This window comes from Dendrobates tinctorius, unplaced genomic scaffold, assembly GCF_039654945.1.
Source record: "Dendrobates tinctorius isolate UK_male_01 unplaced genomic scaffold, ASM3965494v1 ptg000232l, whole genome shotgun sequence".
In the NCBI taxonomy this organism is placed as follows: domain Eukaryota; kingdom Metazoa; phylum Chordata; class Amphibia; order Anura; family Dendrobatidae; genus Dendrobates; species Dendrobates tinctorius.
Genome location: NW_027361899.1, coordinates 6469963 through 6493986, shown reverse-complemented (window position 1 = coordinate 6493986; position 24024 = coordinate 6469963). Strand labels below are relative to the sequence as shown.

At 43.3% G+C, this 24024-nt stretch overlaps 2 protein-coding genes across 2 annotated transcripts in view; one reads left to right on the top strand and one right to left on the bottom strand.

Annotated features, from left to right (window-relative positions):
* Positions 1-30: 30 nt before the first annotated feature.
* The window catches only part of GLP1R (glucagon like peptide 1 receptor), a 322308-nt gene continuing 298314 nt past the window's right edge, over positions 31-24024 (bottom strand). Inside the window, exon 8 of the mRNA XM_073556283.1 lies at positions 31-300. Within this exon, the coding sequence (XP_073412384.1) occupies positions 161-300 (140 nt within the window). The 3' untranslated portion in view covers positions 31-160. The remainder of the gene's footprint in view (positions 301-24024) is intronic.
* LOC141060137 (uncharacterized) lies at positions 1085-3673 on the top strand. Its single transcript, XM_073556420.1, is given in 4 exon segments — positions 1085-1103; positions 1433-2137; positions 2183-2280; positions 2283-3673. Coding segments are annotated over 4 exon segments (2094 nt in total). The 3' UTR covers positions 3555-3673.

Here is a 24024-nt window from a genome sequence, read left to right as displayed (position 1 = left end):
GTTACCGCACATAGACGCCATAGACACAGACCCCCGGCCCATTATCTGCTGCAGCTCCTGAATACTCAATCTGTCCGGGGCCCGCGCCTGCCATCAGCCATTTATAAGGCTTCTTCTTGGAGCGTTTGGCCCCTCAGACGTCAGGGCCCAGGAGCATCTGCTACATGTAAACCCCGGTACATAAAAGACTCAATCCCACCCAGGAGGAACGACGAGGGGCAACAAGAACATGAACACACCCATCATCTTCATACAGGTACTTGACTACACCCCACGGGAGGACGAACAGCATCGGCACCCCTATGAGAAAACAGAGAGACAGTCTGTGAGTGCAAGAAAAATGGAGAGAAAGAAGAGACATCTGCAAAGGAAGATATAAATGATGATGACTTTCTATAACTCTGCTCTTCCTCTGACTCCTTTCTATAACTCTGTCATCAGAAGATGAGAAGAGTTATTGAGAGGAATCAGAGGAAGAGCAGAGTTATAGAAAGCCATAGGAAGAGCAGAGATATGGAAAGTCTTAAAAGAAAAGTAAGATTAAGGAATGTTATAGGAAGTCATTGAAAGACCAGAGTTATTGTATAGAAAGTTTGTGAAAGTTGAGCAAAGTTATAGAAAATCATCAGAAAAAGATCCAAGGTACGGAAGTCATTGAAGAAGGTATAAAACTTCAATGGAGGAAGAGAAGACTGATGGAAAGTCATCAGAAGATCTGCAGATATTAAGAATGAAAATCTGAGAAAGAGCAGCGTTATACACAGTCATTGGAAGAACAGATTTAGAAAGTCACCAAAAGAAGAAAACATAAAGAACATTATTGTTAGAAGGGCAGAATTATAGAAAGTCAATTGTAGAAAAACAGAGATATAGAACGTCACTAGAGTATACAGTATGTATAGAAATTATCATAAGACGAACCGATATAGAAAGTCATCAGAAAAAAGAGCAGAGTTATAGAATAAAAGAGCAAAAGCAAAATCAAAGAAAAACAAGATATAGTATAAAAGGAGGAAAAGATGAAACAGTCAACAACAATAATTTTAATATCTGTAGAAAAATACAAGTTATTGAAGTAGTGAGCATGAAGAAGAGAGAACAGAGTGAGACAAGCAACTAAGGATGAAAATCAGAAGCCAAGATCAGTATCAGGAGGAAGACTTGTTAGCGGACCTTGGAGATAAAGAGAAGAAGAAAGACAATTGAATCTGACCTTTCAGAGAAGAGACACAAAGAAAAGAAGTAGAGAGAAGAGAAGTGGACGCTGTGAATGGAGAGAGAAGAACAAGAGAAAAACAAAAGAAGAACAAGAGAAGAACAAGAGAAGATCATGAGAAGAACTAGAGAAGAACAAGAGAAGATCATGAGATGAACAAGAGAAGAACAAGAGAAGATCAAAAGAAGAACAAGAGAAGATCTTGAGATAAACAAGAGAAAATCAAGAGAAGGGTAAGAGAACGACAAGACAAGAACAAGAGAAGGACAAGAGAAGACCAAGAGAATGACAAGAGAAGACCAAGAGAAGAAGAAGAGAAGGACAAGAGAAGATCAAGCGAAGGACAAGAGAAGGACAAGAGAAGATCAAGCGAAGGACAAGAGAAGGACAAGAGAAGAACAAGAGAACAAGAGAAGAACAAGAGAACGACAAGAGAAGATCAAGAGAAGAACAAGAGAACGACAAGACAAGAACAAGAGAAGAACAAGAGAACGACAAGACAAGAACAAGAGAAGGACAAGAGAAGAACAAGAGAACGACAAGAGAAGAACAAGAGAAGAAGAGAAGGACAAGAGAAGATCAAGAGAAGATCAAGAGAAGAACAAGAGAAGAACAAGAGAAGGACAAGAGAAGGACAAGAGAAGGACAAGAGAAGGACAAGAGAACCACAAGAGAAGGACAAGAGAAGAACAAGAGAAGAACAAGAGAACGACAAGAGAAGATCAAGAGAAGAACAAAAGAAGGACAAGAGAAGAACAAGAGAAGGACAAGAGAAGAACAAGAGAACGACAAGAGAAGAACAAGAGAAGAAGAGAAGGACAAGAGAAGATCAAGAGAAGATCAAGAGCAGAACTAGAGAAGGACAAGAGAAGAACAAGAGAAGGACAAGAGATGATCAAGAGAAGAACAAGAGAACGACAAGATAAGAACAAGAGAATTACAAGAGAAGAACAAGAGAACAACCAGAGAAGAAGAGAAGGACAAGAGAAGAACAAGAGAAGGACAAGAGAAAAACAAGAGAAGAGAAGGACAAGAGAAGATCAAGAGAAGATCAAGAGAAGGACAAGAAAAGATCAAGAGAAGAACAAGAGAAGAACAAGAGAAGGACAAGAGAAGAACAAGAGAACGACAAGAGAAGAACAAGAGAAGAAGAGAAGGACAAGAGAAGATCAAGAGAAGATCAAGAGAAGAACTAGAGAAGGACAAGAGAACAAGAGAAGGACAAGAGAAGAACAAGAGAAGAACAAGAGAAGGACAAGAGAACGTCAAGAGAACGTCAAGAGAAGAACAAGAGAAGAACAAGAGAAGAACAAGAGAAGGACAAGAGAAGGACAAGAGAAGATCAAGAGAAGATCAAGAGAAGAACAAGAGAACCACAAGAGAACCACAAGAGAAGGACAAGAGAAGGACAAGAGAAGGACAAGAGAAGGACAAGAGAAGAACAAGAGAAGAACAAGAGAACGACAAGAGAAGATCTAGAGAAGAACAAGAGAAGGACAAGAGAAGAACAAGAGAAGGACAAGAGAACGACAAGAGAAGAACAAGAGAAGAAGAGAAGGACAAGAGAAGATCAAGAGAACTAGAGAAGGACAAGAGAAGAACTAGAGAAGGACAAGAGAAGAACAAGAGAAGAACAAGAGAAGGACAAGAGAAGGACAAGAGAAGGACAAGAGAAGGACAAGAGAACGACAAGATAAGAACAAGAGAAGGACAAGAGAAGAACAAGAGAACGACAAGAGAAGAAGAGAAGGACAAGAGAAGAACAAGAGAAGGACAAGAGAAAAACAAGAGAAGAGAAGGACAAGAGAAGATCAAGAGAAGATCAAGAGAAGGACAAGAGAAGAACAAGAGAACGACAAGAGAAAAACAAGAGAAGAAGAGAAGGACAAGAGAAGATCAAGAGAAGATCAAGAGACGGACAGGAGAAGGACAAGAGAAGGACAAGAGAAGGACAAGAGAAGGACAAGAGAAGGACAAGAGAAGAACAAGAGAAGAACAAGAGAAGAACAAGAGAAGAACAAGAGAAGAAGAGAAGGACAAGAGAAGATCAAGAGAAGATCAAGAGAAGAACAAGAGAAGAACAAGAGAAGAACAAGAGAAGAACAAGAGAACCACAAGAGAACCACAAGAGAAGGACAAGAGAAGGACAAGAGAAAGACAAGAGAAGAACAAGAGAAGAACAAGAGAACGACAAGAGAACCACAAGAGAAGGACAAGAGAAGGACAAGAGAAAGACAAGAGAAGAACAAGAGAAGAACAAGAGAACGACAAGAGAAGATCTAGAGAAGAACAAGAGAAGGACAAGAGAAGAACAAGAGAAGGACAAGAGAAGAACTAGAGAAGATCAAGAGAAGAACTAGAGAAGGACAAGAGAAGAACTAGAGAAGGACAAGAGAAGAACAAGAGAAGAACAAGAGAAGAACAAGAGAAGAACAAGAGAAGGACAAGAGATGATCAAGAGAAGAACAAGAGAAGAACAAGAGAAGAACAAGAGAACCACAAGAGAACCACAAGAGAAGGACAAGAGAAGGACAAGAGAAAGACAAGAGAAGAACAAGAGAACGACAAGAGAAGATCTAGAGAAGAACAAGAGAAGGACAAGAGAAGAACAAGAGAAGGACAAGAGAAGAACTAGAGAAGATCAAGAGAAGAACTAGAGAAGGACAAGAGAAGAACTAGAGAAGGACAAGAGAAGAACAAGAGAAGAACAAGAGAAGAACAAGAGAAGAACAAGAGAAGGACAAGAGATGATCAAGAGAAGAACAAGAGAACGACAAGATAAGAACAAGAGAAGGACAAGAGAAGAACAAGAGAACGACAAGAGAAGAAGAGAAGGACAAGAGAAGAACAAGAGAAGGACAAGAGAAAAACAAGAGAAGAGAAGGACAAGAGAAGATCAAGAGAAGATCAAGAGAAGATCAAGAGAAGATCAAGAGAAGGACAAGAGAAGAACAAGAGAACGACAAGAGAAAAACAAGAGAAGAAGAGAAGGACAAGAGAAGATCAAGAGAAGGACAAGAGAAGGACAAGAGAAGGACAAGAGAAGAACAAGAGGACAAGAGAAGGACAAGAGAAGGACAAGAGAAGGACAAGAGAAGGACAAGAGAACGTCAAGAGAACGTCAAGAGAACGTCAAGAGAACGTCAAGAGAACGTCAAGAGAAGAACAAGAGAAGGACAAGAGAAGAACAAGAGAACGACAAGGAAAGGACATGTGCCACAGTAATAACAGCAGATTCTCCTGTCCATTCACAATTGATATTGAAGGCTCATTTCTAATATTATTGTCCTAAAGACATTTTTCTAACTCTTTTTTTCACTGTTTCTTCTTGTGAAGTGTCTCCTGCATAAAATATGAAATGAAATTCCCAAAATGATTTAAAGTAAACATTTGCTTCTCTTCATTACTGGAATGTTCCCCATAAATCAGATCCGGATCAATATAACACCGCCGTAGGCTTATGGCACCGGACCACCGCTCCATTCTCATCACTATCTGTGGGATTGATGGGTTTTGGGGTTCATCTATCAGACTAATGAATTTCTATCTGAAAATGCAGAATTCAATCCTAATGAAATTCCATCTGAAGCCGGGTCTGGACAAATTGCTGCCTCCTGTCTGCCGTCGTCATGTTCTCCATTATAAGAAGCGTCATCATCATGACAAGTTCCAGGCACGGACTCATCCCTAAATCTACGAGAAGGAACGGATACAATGGATGCAATGAACATACAGAAGAGGTAACTGATGGCCGCTCCACACACCGGGCCGCAATGTCTCAGCCAACGTCTGGCACAAGTAAGACTTCAGGTTACCCGTCTGCTGAACCTCGGGTGGTAACTTGGGTCAAATTTGGCCAGAAAGTTTTACTTAGTACTTAGCAAAACCCCATAAGTCAATTAGGACAAGGAGGAAGAATGAGTATTTTATACCAATAAATATTTTTATTTAAATCAGAATACATATATAGTAAAAATAACAATAAAATCTGCCGAAGCAGGAGAAGCGGGGAATCCACAGACAAAATATAAAACACCAGTAATTATATTCTCCAATAAAAATGCCTCAGATATAATGGAAGAGATGTGAAAGTGGCATAAAACAATATATAAATCTCCATAAAAATTAAGGCTAAAGCATGCCTGGCGGTATCTAAATTAACAACAATACATAATAGTGCTTCCAAGTATATCATATAATGGTGCAGCGAGGGCTGAAAAATAAAGTGCTAGGATAGTGCTAATAGTATATAGAGCCATAGGCAACGCCACATTAATAAAGAGAAAACTGTGCAAATACTTACTGGTGATTCAAATAGAGGGAGGGACCCCTGCACAATCAATTGTGTGAAGTCTCCACCGTCAGTGATGGTTTGGGGAGCCATGTCATCTGCTGGTGTAGGTCCACTGTGCTTTATCAAGACCAAAGTCAGCGCAGCCGTCTACCTGGACATTTTAGAGCTCTTCATGCTTCCCTCTGCCGACAAGCTTTATGGAGATGGGAATGCCATTCTCCAGCAGGACTTGGCCCCTGTCCACACTGGCAAAAGTACCAATACCTGGTGTACACACAATAGTATCACTGGGCTTGATTGGCAGCAAACTCGCCTGACCTTAACCCCATAGAGAATCTATGGAGTATTGTCAAGAGGAAGATGAGAGACACCAGACCCAACAATGCAGACGAGCTGAAGGCTGCGATCAAAGCAACCTGGGCTTCCATAACCCCTCAGCAGTGCCACAGGCTGATCACCTCCATGCCACACCGCATTGATGCCGTAATTGATGCAGAAGGAGCCCGACCAAGTACTGAGTGCATTTACTGATCATACATTTCAGATTTTACAATCACTTTTCAGGCTGGTGTTATAAAGTATTCTAATTTCCTGAGATAATGACTTTTGGGTTTTCATTGGCTGTAAGCCATAATCATCAACATTACCAGAAATAAACCCGTGACATAGATCACTCTGTGTGTAATGACTATAGAATAGAGGAGAGTCACTTTATGTATTGAAGAAGTTAAATAACTTCACTTTTTGAGGATATTCTCATTTTGTGAGATGCACCTGTATTTCTATAATGTTGTCCTACTCCAGGAGACCTGCGGTCAGTCTGTGCACTGCAGTCTGTGATCTGGCCGAGACTCATGGACGCCTGCATGATCCCTCAGATGTGAAGCATAAAAGTCATCTGAAACCCACATTAGGGTCTTTTTCCTTTTCGCTGCTGGCTCCTCCCGTTTCTCCCTTTTACGGTACTTCAACAACCTGCAGCTGCATCCCCCTCTTCTCCTTCCTACCAGTCTGCGTTTTGCTGTTTTATTCTGGATAAGTATTTGGGTTCTCCAGAGATTCTGAAACACGAAAATGTAAGAGATCCTAAATCCAGGGAAATAGGAACAAGCGGCTGCGAAAGGGTGAACAGCGCGATACTGTCTCATATCCTGAGTCTTGTCACAAGGCTCGTTAGAGGGTCGATATTGATTTTTGCTACTTCCAATAGGTGGCGCTAGAGTTCTAGTCCTCTGAAGAGACAATTTGCATATTTAATTTCCCACAGCCTCATGCAAGGCTTAAAAGTCTCCTCATCTTGGCATGTCAGGCTTGACATATCACTCTTCACCAGGAGAAACATTACGCTCTCCCATAATTACAAATATTGCAAAGTCTCATTTCTTCACATCTTCTCCTGATTTATGGAAACCATATGATGACGGTAACACTCTGCCTAATTGTGCGCTGGGACTTCCAACAGAGAGAACAGAGAGCGGCGTCACTCCCAGTCCGGACAGAGCTGCTCACAAGGAGTCTGCGCAGCAGAACAAGCTCCGGGAGCCCCATAGTGTCAATTGTGCCGCCACGTATGCCGCATACAAGAATCCACATGGATCGTTTAGATCACAAGTAAATGATACGGTTTTCCTCACTGTCCTTATCATTTTTCTCTGTAGGTTCCACTCATGATTTGTTACATACAAACATTGATGAAAAACACTGACCAAATACTGATGACGCCTAATAGGTGAAGAGCACAGAACAGAGACCGGCGACTCTGCCCCATCTCCTACGTTGATGGCGTATCGGCAGGAAAGATCGGCAGTGGGGCTTGAAAGTATTGTGAACACTTCAGAATTCTGCATATTTCTACATAAATTTGACCAAAAACTACATGAAATTTTCACACAATCATAAAAGTCAATAAAGAACCAAATCAAACAACTGAGGCAGGAATATTCGACTTTGTCATTGTATTACTGAGGAAAATGCTCCAATATCCCTCATCTGTAAGCGGTAAAAGTATGTGAACCCTTGCTCTCAGTATCTGGTGTGATCCCTTGTGTAAAACACCCAACATAACAGATTTGTAGCTGTTGTTAGCAACAACCAATTGTCAATTTATTTAAACATTTCTAGTAGGTGACAGAGGAAAAACATAAATCAGGTTATTTCATAGAAGATATTTACTAATAATACAATACAAAAAAGCCAAAAAAAAAACCTGTGAGGCTAAGTTCACACATAGCGGAACTCCCACGGAAGTTACCGCGAGAATTCCGGAATTCCATTCCATGGGAAAATCGCATTTTAAATTCTCGCGATTTTCCCGTGCAAAACCTAGCGATTTACAAGCATAAATAGCTTGCAGAATGCTAACGTTTTCCAAGTGATCTGTAGCATCGCTTGTAGAACTGATTGACAGGATGGTCACACTCGTCAAACATAGTGTCTGACGAGTATGACCAACTTTTTACTATTGAGGCCGCCTATGCGGCATCAGTAGTAAAAAGATCTAATATTAAAAATAATAAAAAAAACAAAAAATCGTGCTTTATTCACCTTCTGATGTCCCGCGCAGCATTCCCACGCCTCCTCGATGCTCCGGCAGCTCCCGTTCCCAGCGATGCATTGCGGCAATGACCTTTGATGACGTCGCAGTCTCGCAAGACCGCTACAGTATCGCAAGGCGTGACGTCAGCAAAGGTCATCGCAATGCATTACTGGGAACGGGACCTGCTGCATGTATTGCTGAAGCCTGGGGACGCTGCGCGGGACGTCGGAAGGTGAATATAACCCGATTTTTTTATTTTAATTCTATTTTTTACAGGGATATGGTACCTACAGCCCGGAGGACAGTCTCCTCTCCATCCGCAAATGTTCTGCTTACTTTTCGCATGGTGGGCATGTGGGCACAGCTACATGCGGAAAGTAAGCAGAACAATGCATTCCTATGTGGGCGGAATTGCCACCATTCCGCAAATTAATGAGCCTGCTGTGGATTTTTCCGCGATGCAATTCCGCCATGGGAAAATCCGCAGCATTAGCACAGCATTGCGGAATCCCATAGTATTGCATGGGATGCTGTTTTTTCGCGCCAAAATCGCGTGGTAAAAACAGCCGCGAAAATGCGAAAAAACCTGAACGTGTGAACGCAGCCTGAAGGTCAACCGATGCTAGAGAAGAAAAAAATCTGAAGAGGAAAAGATCTGGAAGAAAAAGAAAATAAAGACATGAAAAGCAAGAAACAAAAGAGAGAGTGGAACAACAGCAAGACATAAAACAAGATAAAGAGGAGGAAGAAAGGAATATAGAAAAAAAACACGAGAACCAAAACCGTAAAAGACAAAATATTGGAGGAAAAAGAAAAATGGAAGAATAGAAAGAACAGGAGGAAAACAAAAAGGAGAAGAAAAGGATGGTGGAGAATCAGAAAATAGAGATGAGGAAGAACATGACAACCATTAGTGAAGGAACAAAAGAAGAAAAACAACCTGAATAGGGATGATAAAGACAGTAAGAAGAATGGGACAAGAAAGACAAGGAAAGGAAAAGAAGAAGAGGGGAATCTCACAGAAAAAAAAAAGAAAGAAAATGAGGGGGAAAAAAAGAAAAATCAGAATCTGATCATTAATAACCATCCCCTGATCCTCCTCTTCTGATTGCGTCTGGTATGGCCCCCGCGAGATAAATGATATCAACATATGGAAATTACAGAGAATAATCATTTCCTTATTACAGGAATGTCACATATCATAGTATACAGAATGTAATAAAAGATTATATGATCGGCGGACACAGGGATTATTGATACCTAAGAATATGGATATGACACATCTCCCCATGTTACAGCCTCATGAAAGTAATGAGAACAATTCTCTCATATCTGTGAATTCCTTCCCTGCGGTTGTTCCAAAGCGTCATCTCCGCGGAACAAATATAGATTGAACCCTTTACATGCCACCAGTTACAATGAACTTAAGCTGGATATCACAATGGCTTTCCGGAACATTCTGTCCATTCTGTTGGGTCATTATGCTTTTTAAATATTTAAACCAATCCTGGTCATGGAGAATTCTCACTGTCAGAAATGTCTTATACTATGTATGTAGAAGGGGGATATTTCATCAGCAAGGAGGTATTAGGAGCCAGGAAAGGTTGACAAGCCCTGCACCCAATGAACCCCCTTAAAAAAATGCTATTGTTACATTAAATAGGCCAAAAATTGTGAGCACAGTCATAATGCCAAGTGATACATTTTGGCCTACCAATAGCCACCACTAAGGGGAGCTTTCTATATACAGAGATACATGATAAAAGCCTGTCTGCAGTCACCACTAGGGGGAGCTCCCTGTATACAGAGATACATGATAAGATCCTGTCTGCAGCCACCACTAGAGGGAGCTCCCTGTATACCGAGATACATGATAAAATTCTGTCTGCAGTCATCACTAGGGGGGGATCCCTGTATTCAGAGATATATGAAAAGATCCTGTATGCAGCCACCACTAGGGGGAGCTCCCTGTATACAGATACATGATAAGATCCTGTCTGCAGACTGTTATGAATGGGTCACCGAGGAGGAAAAAAACAACAAGCTAAGTCTCAGAAAACCAGAGAAGTTGGTAACTATGCAGATTGCAGATCCCTGATCTTAACCACACAACTAGCAGCAGTCGTGGAGCGTTCCTACGATGGTCCTATACGCCTCATCACAACCGGAGAGCTACATAAGCCTAAAGCAGGAAAAGAGGAAAACTAACTGCCCCAGAGCAGACCCCAAAGGAAAGACAGCCCCCCCACATGTATTGACGGTGAAACAAGATGAAAATACAAACAAAGGCAGGAAAATAGGCTGAGCAAACGATGGGGCCTGACTAACTAGAAAGGACAGGAAAGGAAATACACTGTCTGCAATCTGCCAAAAAAAACCTACCAAAATAATGTCCAACACTTCAGATAGCAAAATTAACCCTGAAGTCACTAGATTTCTCCCACTATATCAGCACTCTGAAATATTCTGAGACAGAGCAAAAAGAGGCCAATCTAATAAGGGACAAAAAAGGCAGATTGGCAAATACAGATAAATAGGAGTGGAAATTCAGCATAGCCCCAGCAGGGGCAGGCTGATCACACAAGAAACTGAATTGACCAACAAGCGCAAGTGTGAACATTAGCAAAAAACAAACTTACCTTGAGAAGACTGGAAGAGAGCTGAAGTCCAAGACCTGAGAAGCAGACTGAATCACCAGCACCAGGATAGGGCGTCGGCTGTCTTATATCCAGTCTGATACTCCAGAGATCCAATCGTTATCCTCCTCATCAGGTGGCAGATCACTACCACTTAAACCAACCTCACCACCTCCTGTCACCACCAGAGGGAGAACGGAAGGAGAACTCTCAACTGGTGGAGCAGAAAATGAGTTCATAACAGTACCCCCCCTTGGGGAGGGGTCACCGAACCCTCATCCATGCCACCAGGCCGATCAGGATGGGCCCGGTGAAAAGCACGAACCGATTTATTGGCATGAATATCAGAGGCAGAGACCCAATAATTATCCTCCTGGCCATAACCCTTCCATTTGACCAAATACTGGAGTCTCCGTCTAACCAAACGAGATTCCAATATTTTCTCTACTTCATATTCCACATTGCCTTTAACCATTGCAGGATCAGGAGGTGCCGCCACAGGAACTACTGGCTCAACAAACCTCTTCAACAGTGACTTGTGAAATATGTTATGGATTTTGAACGTAACTGGAAGAGCCAATCGAAAAGAAACAGGATTAAGAATATCCAAAATCTTATAAGGTCCAATAAATCTTGGCTTAAATTTTGGAGATGCAACCTTCATAGGAATATTCTTAGACGACAACCAAACCATATCACCCACTTTAAACCGGGGAACAATGGTCCTATGCCGGTTGGAAAAACGCTGGGCCTTTTCCTGAGAGAATGACAACTTATCCACCACTTGGTCCCATATCTGCTGCATTCTCACAACCACAGTGTCCACACCTGGGCAGGACAAAGATTCCACTTGCCCTGAAGAGAATCGAGGATGAAACCCAAAATTACAGAAAAATGGTGACATCAAAGTGGCAGAACTAGCTCTATTGTTCAGCACAAATTAGGCCAAGGGCAAAAATGAGACCCAATCATCTTGATCAGCAGATATAAAACATCTTAAATAAGACTCCAGGGTCTGGTTTGTTCTCTCAGTCTGCCCATTGGTCTGGGGATGAAACGCGGAGGAGAAGGATAACTGAATTCCCAGATTGGAACAAAAGGCTTTCCAGAATCTGGAAACAAACTGGACCCCTCTATCGGACACAATGTTCTCAGGTATCCCGTGTAACCGAACCACCTGTTGTAAAAACAAGGGTACCAACTCAGCGGAAGATGGCAACTTTGGGAGTGGTACAAGATGGACCATCTTCGAAAATCTATCACAAATCACCCAGATAACAGTCATTCTCTGAGAGACAGGAAGATCAGAAATAAAATCCATTGAGATATGGGTCCATGGCCTCTTGGGCACCGGCAGGGGCATCAGCAACCCACTAGAATGAGAACAGGGTTTAGACCGAGAACAAGTCTCACAGGACTGTACAAAATTCCTGACATCACGAGATAAGGCAGGCCACCAAAACGACCGACTCACCAAATCTCTGGTACCAAAAATACCCGGATGACCAGCCAATGAGGAGCAATGGACTTCAGACATCACTCTCTTTCTCCACTGCTCAGGAACATACAATCTTCCCATACGGCAACGCTCAGGTTTATCCTCCTGAAATTCCTCCAGGGCGCGTCTCAAATCGGGCGAAATGGCAGAAAGAACTACCCCCTCACCTAGGATAGTAGTAGGCTCGGTCACATTAAGAGAATCAGCAAAGAAACTCCTAGAAAGGGCGTCTGCCTTAACATTCTTAGTGCCCGGAAGAAAAGAGACCACAAAATTAAAACGCGTGAAAAACAAGGCCCATCTAGCCTGTCTAGGATTCAAGCGTTTGGCCGACTCCAGATAAATCAGATTCTTGTGATCGGTGAGGACCACAAATTGATGTCTAGCTCCCTCCAACCAATGTCTCCACTCCTCACATGCCCATTTCATGGCCAACAATTCCCGATTCCGCACGTCATAGTTGCGTTCAGATGGGGAAAACTTTCGAGAAAAGGCACAGGGATTCATCTTAGAAGTCACAGGGTCTTTTTGGGACAAAACAGCTCCTGCACCAATCTCAGAAGCGTCTACCTCCACTTGAAATGGAAGTGAGACATCAGGTTGCCGTAAAACTGGAGCTGAAGTAAATCTCCGCTTAAGCTCCTGAAATGTTGAGATAGCCTCAGGAGACCAATTCAGCACATCAGCGCCCTTCTTGGTCAGATCAGTCAGTGGTTTGACAATACTAGTAAAATTACCTATAAATTTACGATAGAAATTAGCAAAACCCAAGAACTTCTGGAGAGCCTTCAAAGAAGTAGGCTGAACCCAATCATAAATGGCCTGTACCTTGGCCGGGTCCATTTCAATAGTCGATGGAGACAAGATAAATCCCAAAAATGAAATCCTCTGTACACCAAAGAGGCACTTCGATCCCTTAACAAACAGGGAATTCTCCCTCAAAATCCGGAACACAGTCCTGACATGTTCCTCATGGGAATCCCGATCACTAGAAAAGATCAAAATATCATCCACATAGATGATCAAAAACTTATCCACAAAGTCTCGGAAAATATCATTCATAAAGGACTGGAAGACAGAAGGGGCATTAGAGAGCCCAAAAGGCATCACCAGGTACTCAAAATGTCCCTCCGGAGTATTAAACGCCGTCTTCCATTCATCCCCGTGCTTGATGCGAATAAGATTATACGCCCCCCTGAGGTCAAGCTTGGTAAACCAGCAGGCACTCTTAACTCTGGAGAATAAATCAGACATCAGAGGTAACGGGTACTGATATTTAACCGTCATCTTGTTAAGGGAACGATAATCAATACACGGTCTTAATGAACCATCTTTCTTGGCCACAAAAAAAAATCCAGCACCTAAAGGTGACGAGGATGGTCTAATATGACCCTTCTCCAATGACTCCTTAATATAGGATCGCATAGCATCATGTTCGGGTACTGATAAGTTGAAAAGCCGACCCTTGGGAAATTTACACCCAGGCATCAACTCAGTTGCACAGTCATAACTCCTATGAGGGGGCAAAGACGCAGACTTACTCTCACTAAATACATCAGAAAAATCAGCCAGATAATCAGGAATATCATGCGACTGAGGAGAGGTGGTGAAAACAGAAGCGTCCCTAAGAACACACTGACAACCCCAACTCACCACAGACCCAGATTTCCAATCCAAAACTGGATTATGAGTTTGCAACCAGGGGAACCCCAGAACAATAGTATCATGCAGATTATGCAGCACCAAAAATTTACAATTTTCTTGGTGGTCTGGGGCAACTCGCATTATCACCTGGGTCCAAAACTGAGGTTTATTCTCTGCCAAAGGAGTAGCATCAATACCCCTCAAAGGGATAGGCGTCCGCAGAGGCGTCATGGACAAACCACAATGTTTAGCAAAGTCCAAATCCATCAGATTCAGAGCTGCTCCTGAATCCACAAAAGCCTTCGTGGAAAATGTGGATAAGGAGCAGATCAGAGTAATTGCCAAAAGGAACTTAGGTTGTACACTGCCCACAGCAAATGTGTGTGCAAAACGTTTCTCTCGTTTAGGGCAGACTGAAATAGTATGAGAGGCGTCTCCACAGAAAAAACACAGCTTATTACGCCTTCTAAACTCCCGATGTTGCGCCCTAGACAAAACCCCATCACATTGCAAAGGTTCAGACATTTGTTCAAAAGGTGGCGGCGCCTCCCGTGAAGTTTTACGTTCACGTAAACGCCAATCAACTTGAATGGCTAATGACATAGAGCCATCCAGACCAGAGGGAACAGGAAATCCCACCATAACATCTTTTACGGTCTCTGACAAACCTTTCCGAAAGAGAGCTGCCAATGCACTATCATTCCATGTAGTAAGGACTGCCCACTTTCGGAATTTTTGACAGTACAACTCTGCAGGATCCTGACCCTGGTCTAATGCCAACAGGGTTCTCTCAGCTTGATCAACGGCATTAGGTTCATCATACAACAACCCCAAGGCCTGAAAAAATGCATCCACATTAGTCAGAATAGGATTTTCAGGTGTCAGAGAAAAAGCCCAATCTTGGGGATCGCCGCGCAGCAAGGAGATGACAATTTTAACCTGCTGCACAGAGCTCCCTGATGAGTTAGGCTTCAAAGCAAGAAATAATTTACAATTATTCTTAAAATTCAGAAATTTAGACCGATCCCCAGAAAACACATCAGGAGTAGAAATCTTGGGTTCAGCAGCATGTGACTGAATGAAGTAGGTGGAAATTCCCTGCACTTCAGCAGCAAGTTGCTCCACATGATCAGACAGTTGCTTAATCTTCATTAGGAGAGGGAAAAAAAATCCTCCTACGGCCCCAGAGAAAAAGAGGAAAAAATATAAATAAAAAAAAAAATTCTAACACTTTTTTTTTTTCTTTAACAATTCTTTCCTGCTTTTGAGTACCCTAGAATTTGCGGTATGGCTGGTGATTCTGTTATGAATGGGTCACCGAGGAGGAAAAAAACAACAAGCTAAGTCTCAGAAAACCAGAGAAGTTGGTAACTATGCAGATTGCAGATCCCTGATCTTAACCACACAGCTAGCAGAAGTCGTGGAGCGTTCCTGCGATGGCCCTAGATGCCGCGTCACAACCGGAGAGCTACATAAGCCTAAAGCAGGAAAAGAGGAAAACTAACTGCCCCAGAGCAGACCCCAAAGGAAAGACAGCCCCCCACATGTATTGACGGTGAAACAAGGTGAAAATACAAACAAAGGCAGGAAAATAGGCTGAGCAAACGATGGGGCCCGACTAACTAGAAAGGACAGGAAAGGAAAGACACTGTCTGCAATCTGCCAAAAAAACCTACCAAAATAATGTCCAACACTTCTGATAACAAAATTAGCCCTGAAGTCACTAGACTTCTCTCACTATATCAGCACTCTGAAATATTCTGAGACAGAGCAAAAAGAGGCCAATCTAATAAAGGACAAAAAAGGCAGATTGGCAAATACAGATAAATAGGAGTGGAAATTCAGCATAGCCCCAGCAGGGGCAGGCTGATCACACAAGAAACTGAATTGACCAACAAGCGCAAGTGTGAACATTAGCAAAAAACAAACTTAACTTGAGAAGACTAGAAGAGAGCTGAAGTCCAAGACCTGAGAAGCAGACTGAATCACCAGCACCAGGATAGGGCGTCGGCTGTCTTATATCCAGTCCGATACTCCAGAGATCCAATCGTTATCCTCCTCATCAGGTGGCAGATCACTACCACTTAAACCAACCTCACTACCTCCTGTCACCACCAGAGGGAGAACGGAAGGAGAACTCTCAACTGGTGGAGCAGAAAATGAGCTCATAACAGCAGACACCACTAGAGGAGCTCCCTGTATACAGAGATACATGATAAGATCCTGTCTGCAGCCACCACTAGGGGAGATCCCTGTATATAGAGATACATGATAAGATTCTGTCTGCTGCCACCACTAGGGGGAGCTCCCTGTATTCAGAGATATATGATAAGATCCTGTCTGCAGCCACCACTAGGGGTAGCTCCCTGTATGCAGAGATACATGATAAGATCCTGTCTGCAGCCACCACTAGGGGGAGCTCCCTGTATGCAGAGATACATGATAAGGTCCTGTCAGCAGCCACCACTAGGGGGAGCTCCCTGTATACAGAGATACATGATAAGATTCTGTCTGCTGCCACCACTAGGGGGAGCTCCCTGTATTCAGAGATATATGATAAGATCCTGTCTGCAGCCACCACTAGGGGTAGCTCCCTGTATGCAGAGATACATGATAAGATCCTGTCAGCAGCCACCACTAGGGGGAGCTCTAATCACATGTTGTGGATGTTGACTAAAAGCATGCAGAATGGAATTTCCTGAAATTTTTTTACGAAAAAGCTGACAATCTACTTTTTTCTTCAGACTATCACCACCCAATTGTATATCGAGAAAGGAAATCATATCCCTATTGGTATCTACTACGAAAGACAGATTTAGATTATTATCATTAATATAATCTTTAAAGCTGGACACTAGGTCATCTGATCCTTTCCACACTATCAAAATATCATCTATGAATCGTAAATATTGTTCTATATAATCTGAATAAGGATTAAATTCAGAATAAATAAATTTCGACTCCCACCAGTTCATGTACAGATTAGCCAGGGATGGGTTGAATTTAGCTCCCATGGAACAACCCTGACACTGCACATAGAACTGGCGGGATAATCTAAAGTAGTTGTTTTGAAGCAAAAATAGAGTAACATCTAAAATATATTCTTTCATTACATCAGAATAATTGGAATATATATTTAGTTTATCTGTCAATGCTTGCATAGCTAAATTATGTGGAATGCAAGAATACAGTGTTTTAACATCACAAGTCATCCACATGAAATTCTCATCCCAATTCTGATTTGACATTACTGATAGCACATGTTTGCTGTCTTTCAAATAACTAGGTGACATAACTACCAATGGTCGCAATCTCTCATCTAACCAAGAACCTAGTCTTTCCAATAATGAATCCACACCTGACACTATAGGTCTGAAAGGAGGAGGAAAAAGCCCTTTATGGGTTTTAGGTAGGGCATGAAAAATGGGAATTTTGGGATTTACTGGTAATAAGAATTCTTTTTGTTTTAAATTAAGAATGCCTAGATCAAATCCTTCTTGTAAAATTTTTTCCAATTTAATTTTTATATTTTCGTTGGATCTCCATCTATTTTCTTGTAAGCATGACTTTCATTTAAAATACTATTAACCTCTCTTACATATAGGGTCTTATCCAATATTACCACTGATCCCCCCTTATCAGCATTCTTCACTACAATGTTTGGATTATTTTGTATGTTTTTTAGAGCTTTTCTTTCTCCCTTAGATAAATTATCCCCCTTGTTATTATCAGAAAATACAGATTTTAATTCCCGTTCCACAGAGAGCTGAAATTCATCCATAATGGGGACTCTTGATTGTAAGGGATAAAAATCCATATTTGGCACTCTAGAGACCACACTATTGTCACTGACAAAATTGTCCCTTTGTGAAGAATCAGATAAGGAATTAAGTTCAGTCAAGGCAAATTGTTCTCTGAAGGTAAGTCCTGCATATTCATTAACTGGTAAGAGAGGAGTGTTGATTTCAGCAGCTGATTGATCCTGATCAAAAAAATGTTTCTTGATAGTTAATCTTCTCACAAATTTGTTGACATCCAAAATTGTAGAAAAAAAATCTCCATTATTCTTAGGCACAAAATTGAGCCCTTTGCGCAGTACTTTCAATTCATTATTAGTAAGGATACATGCGGATTGATTTAGGACCGTAAACTGATTTATTTGCGATACCTCGTTCTGTAATTGTATTTTCTGTGTTTTAACTCTGTGCTTACGCCCCGCTCTTCTATAGGATTTTGATTTAGATCTATATTTGGGGTTACACCGTTTTTTGCCCCACTAGATCCTTCCCCTGAACTATAGCGATCATTTTCATCTTCTTCCATTTCTCCATCAGTCGTTTCAAGTTCAGAGGAGCTGAAAGTAACTCGTGATGTTCCTCCACCTTCTGAAATCCTATTAACTCTTTGACCTTTCAAAATAGATTTTGGTTTCTTAGAAAACCTAAAATTTCTATAAGGTCTTTGCGGGGGTCGCCAGTCATACACATGTCCGGTCTCAAAATCTTTGATATCTCTTTCATATTTTTTCTGTTTATTTTCAACAATAATGTCCTCTAATTTATCCAATCTATCCATAATGTCAGATCTCAGTTTCTTATATGTGGCATTATCAAAAGATTCTGTCAAAGAATTTTCAATTTCTGTAATTTTTAAATCAAGATCTTTCACTTTTTTTGTTCATAATCTATAAGAAGCTCCATAAGCTTACGGGAACATCCCGTCAAAATGTCATTCCATTCTTTTTGGAAAACTTCATCAAATCGAACAGTAGACTGTTTTTTTATTCTCAGTCCTCTGGGAATCATCAAATTTTCTACATACTTTTTAAGCATGATATGATCCCACCAGGTTCTCAGGCGTGTAGACAAGAATTTTTCCAATTGTTGCATGTTATGTCTTAAATCTGCCTGACCTTCCATATTGGGATTTCCCTTATTTTTGGAGACTATAGTTGCCACTTTTTCCAATTTGGATTTGTCATTTAAACTCAGGAATAAAGTGTCCTTGAAAGTGACTTCCATTTTATCAGAAAATATATAATTCAAATGAAAGGGGAATTAGGAGAGTGCAACAAACACTTATAACTGCTATGGGCAGCTGTAACGCTGTTATTGATGAAGGATAAAAAATTCCTTCAGCGTTAATAAACCAGGGAGCACGAAAAAAGTTCAGACTGTAACAATATCAAACAATGTAGGATTGATCTTCAGCTCACCTGGTTCAGCCTGCTCAGTCCTCCTTTCCATAATCTCGGTGCACGGAGTGGATCCATCCCCATCTGGGAGAAATGCTCAATGAAAAAAAGTTTTTTATAGTTCCAGCACACGATGTGAAAAAATTAAGAAAAGCCTTTATTTAATCCATAATTAAAAAATGCAATTCCAGTGGTGATAAAAGCATGTGTAGGCTTACGCGTTTCGGATCATAGGGGGAGCTCCCTGTATGCAGAGATACATGATAAGATCCTGTCTGCAGCCACCACTAGGGGGAGCTCCCTGTATACAGAGATAAATGATAAGATCCTGTCTGCAGCCACCACTAGGGGAGCTCCCTGTATACAGAGATACATGATAAGATCCTGTCTCCAGCCACCACTAGGGGGAGCTCCCTGTATACAGAGATACATGATAAGATCCTGTCTGCAGCCACCACTAGAGGGAGCTCCCTGTATACAGAGATACATGATAAGATTCTGTCTGTGGACACCACTAGGGGGAGCTCCCTGTATTCACAGATATATGATAAGATCCTGTCTGCAGCCACCACTAGGGGGAGCTCCCTGTATGCAGAGATACATGGTAAGATCCTGTCAGCAGCCACCACTAGAGGGAGCTCCCTGTATAGAGAGATACATGATAAGATTCTGTCTGTGGCCACCACTAGGGGGAGCTCCCTATATTCACAGATATATGATAAGATTCTGTCTGCAGTCACCACTAGGGGGAGCTCCCTGTATACAGAGATACATGATAAGATCCTTTCTGCAGCCACCACTAGGGGGAGCTCCCTGTATACAGAGATACACGATAAGATCCTGTCTGCAGTCACCACTAGGGGGAGCTCCCTGTGTTCAGAGTGCACCGTGTTTCCCACTGGCTTTTCCACTGGTGATTGACAGCATTGCCTGCAAAGCTGAAATGAGCCGGGTTGTTAATCACAAGTGGGTGGAGCTTCTTGGCAACACCCAGGATTCACCACACACCTTATTAGAATTTTTGATTAAGCTTCAAACTCTGCGGTGTGAAGGCAGTGATTGGATAATTAGTGTGAGTGTTGCAGTGTCTATATCCATTACGTGACAATGTGCTCGGCTGACGCTGTCACTTTGGGCTTCTTCTAGTCAGCTCTGTCTGGCCTGGCGGGTTACCCGGTAAATATACACCATGTGGTGCTGGGCGCTATGTACCATGTGGTGCTGGGCACTATATACCATGTGGTGCTGGGCACTATATACCATGTGGTGCTGGGCACTATACACCATGTGGTGCTGGGCACTATATACCATGTGGTCCTGGGCACTATATATCATGTGGTGCTGGGCACTATATACCATGTGGTGCTGGGCGCTATGTACCATGTGGTGCTGGGCGTTATATACCATGTGGTGCTGGCCGCTATATACCATGAGGTGCTGGGTGCTATATACCATGTCTTGCTGGGCGCTATATATATCATGTGGTGCTGGGCGCTATATACCATGACTTGCTGGGCGCTATATATATCATGTGGTGCTGTATACCATGTGTGGCTGGGCTATATACCATGTGGTGCTGGGTGCTCTATACCATGTGGTGCTGAGCGCTATATACCAGCTGATGCTGGGCGCTATATACCAGGTGGTGCTGGGTGCTATATACCAGGTGGTGTGCTGGGCACTATATACCAGGTGGTGCTGGGCGCTATATATATCATGTGGTGCTGGGTGCTGTATACCATGTGTGGCTGGGCTATATACCATGTGGTGCTGGGTCAGCAACTTAAAATATAAAATAATCAATGCTTAACTAATTTGATTGTATTGACTGAGTTACAGGATTAGGAATAATTGTGTTACATTATTTCTAATTCTGTTACTTAATGTGACTCTAGTATGCATTATCAGTAAGGGGGTGTGTCTTGAAGGGGGTGAGGTTTTGAGGGGGTGTGTCTTTAAGGGGGCCCTGTTTAAAAGTTTGCTGTGGGGCCCAATCAGTTCTAGTTACGCCCCTGCTTCTAGATATCATCATGGTAGTGATGGAGGAGGCAGGTCTGCTCGGTTCTTTCTCGCTCGGGTTCTTATTATTATGCATTGATTTTACCTGGCTGTTACTCTTTTCCTTATCGTTGCTTCACCGAGTTTCTAGGAAAGGAGCGTCGGACATGATTGGGCTGACCTTCATACTCATTATTCCATCATTACAGGATAATATGCATCAGACGCTGAAAATGCAACCTCCACGCCGACGTTGCAGAAGTTACCGCTCTATAATTCGCCCTTCATTCCCTATAACAACACTGGTGATAATCGGTGAATTGTCCACCTGCGGCCTCGTCTCCTTGTTGCTTGCAGCGGGATCGCTTCCTATTTTAATTATGTGGTTATTGTCTTCGCTGCGGGCACATTGTAATATTGTAAAGCCTGGATCCCGGCAGCGCAGTTCTGCTGCTCGCTCTGCTCAGTTCTTCTTGGAGAGGGAATCCCTTCCCTGATGAGCGGAGCGCAGCTCCTGGGTCCGTGTTCTGACATCTATCTTATCAGTAGACATAGCAGTCCGGATACATAAATCATAAACCAGTGACTGCTCCAGCCGCCGTACTGTCCTGTAATCCCTGTAGCACAGAGGATGTAACTGGGTCAGTACTAGTCGGTATCAGCTGTGACAGGTAGGGCGTCTCTTACATAAGACTCCCCTGCTGCAGGGGCTTATCACCAATCAAGAAATGTTTCCCATGTTTTCACACGCACTCAAGATCCACATTAACGCCTTTCTGCCTCCCTGCACTACTATAGTTCAGATGTCTACTATGCCTTCAACTCTGGTAGTTACAGCCAGATCCAGCGTTGCCTTGGATGGCACCTTGGCAGTGCTTTCTGTTGGCACAGGTGGTCAAAAACCTCAAGTGCCAGGACTCAGAGATTTGTGTTGCACAATGAATGCAGGTCCGACCCCCCTAAAACAGGCCCTGGTTACACCCTTGCATAGTCCACCAATGTGAGAAGTGCATATATTGGGGCCAACCTTCAAAAGGTCTCCTCTTATGCACATTCTGCAATCACACCCTACTGTCCTTCAATAGATAGAAAAAAAACAGAAATATTTAGTAACGACAAATACCTAGTGCACAATTGAAGGCAGCAAACGAGAAACATTCTCTCTTTCAGTCAAGTTTTTCCTCCACATTCCCTAAACTTTCCTCTTGCACAGTAAGTATTCCATTGTTGGGAATTTTTATTATCTTAATACCAGGAAGAGACAAGTAGCTGACCCTCCCACAAGAAGAGACAAGCAGCCGACCCTCCTACAGGAAGAGACGAGCAGCTGACCCTCTAATAGGAAGAGACAAGCAGCCGACCCTCCTACAGGAAGAGACAAGCAGCCGACCCTCCTACAGGAAGAGACAAGCAGCCGACCCTCCCACAAGAGACAAGCAGCCGACCCTCCTACAGGAAGAGACGAGCAGCCGACCCTCCTACAGGAAGAGACAAGCAGCCGACCCTCCCACAAGAGACAAGCAGCTGACCCTCCTATAGGAAGAGAGAAGCAGCTGACCCTCCTACAGGAAGAGACAAGCAGCCGACCCTCCCACAAGAAGAGACAAGCAGCCGACCCTCCTATAGGAAGAGACAAGCAGCCGACCCTCCTACAGGAAGAGACAAGCAGCCGACCCTCCTACAGGAAGAGACAAGGAGCCGACGCTCCTACAGGAAGAGACAAGGAGCCGACCCTCCTACAGGAAGAGACAAGCAGCCGACCCTCCTACAGGAAGAGACAAGGAGCCGACCCTCCTACAGGAAGAGACAAGCAGCCGACCCTCCTACAGGAAGAGACAAGGAGCCGACCCTCCTACAGGAAGAGACAAGGAGCCGACCCTCCTACAGGAAGAGACCAGCAGCTGACCCTCCCACAAGAAGAGACAAGCAGCCGACCCTGCTACAGGAAGAGACAAGCAGCCGACCCTCCTACAGGAAGAGACAAGCAGCCGACCCTCCCACAAGAAGAGACAAGCAGCCGACCCTCCTATAGGAAGAGACAAGGAGCTGACCCTCCTACAGGAAGAGACAAGCAGCCGACCCTCCTACAGGAAGAGACAAGCAGCTGACATCCTACAGGAAGAGACAAGCAGCCGACCCTCCTACCAGAAGAGACAAGCAGCCGACCCTCCTACAGGAAGAGACAAGCAGCCGACCCTCCTACAGGAAGAGACATGCAGCTGACCCTCCTACAAGAAGAGAACAGCAGTTGACCCTCCTACAAGAAGAGACAAGCAGCTGACCCTCCTACAGGAAGAGACATACAGCTGACCCTTCTACAGGAAGAGACAAGCAGATGACCCTCCTACAGGAAGAGACAAGCAGCTGACCATCCTTGTAGAGACAAGCAGCTGATCCTCCTACAAGAAGAGACAAGCAGCTGACCCTCCTACAGGAAGAGACCAGCAGCCGACCTTCCTACAGGAAGAGACAAGCAGCCAACCCTCCCACAATAAGAGACATGCAGCTGACCCTCCTACAAGAAGAGAACAGCAGTTGACCCTCCTACAAGAAGAGACAAGCAGCTGACCCTCCTACAGGAAGAGACATGCAGCTGACCCTTCTACAGGAAGAGACAAGCAGCTGACCCTCCTACAGGAAGAGACAAGCAGCTGATCCTCCTACAAGAAGAGACAAGCAGCTGACCCTCCTACAGGAAGAGACCAGCAGCTGACCCTCCTACAGGAAGAGACCAGCAGCTGACGCTCCTACAGGAAGAGACCAGCAGCTGACGCTCCTACAGGAAGAGACCAGCAGCTGACCCTCCTACAGGAAGAGACAAGCAGCTGACCCTCCTACAGGAAGAGACAAGCAGCTGACTCTCCTACAGGAAGGATCCAGCAGCTGACCCTCCTACAGGAAGAGACAAGCAGCTGACCCTCCTACAAGAAGAGACATGCAGCTGACCCTCCTACAAGAAGAGAACAGCAGTTGACCCTCCTTACAAGAAGAGACAAGCAGCTGACCTT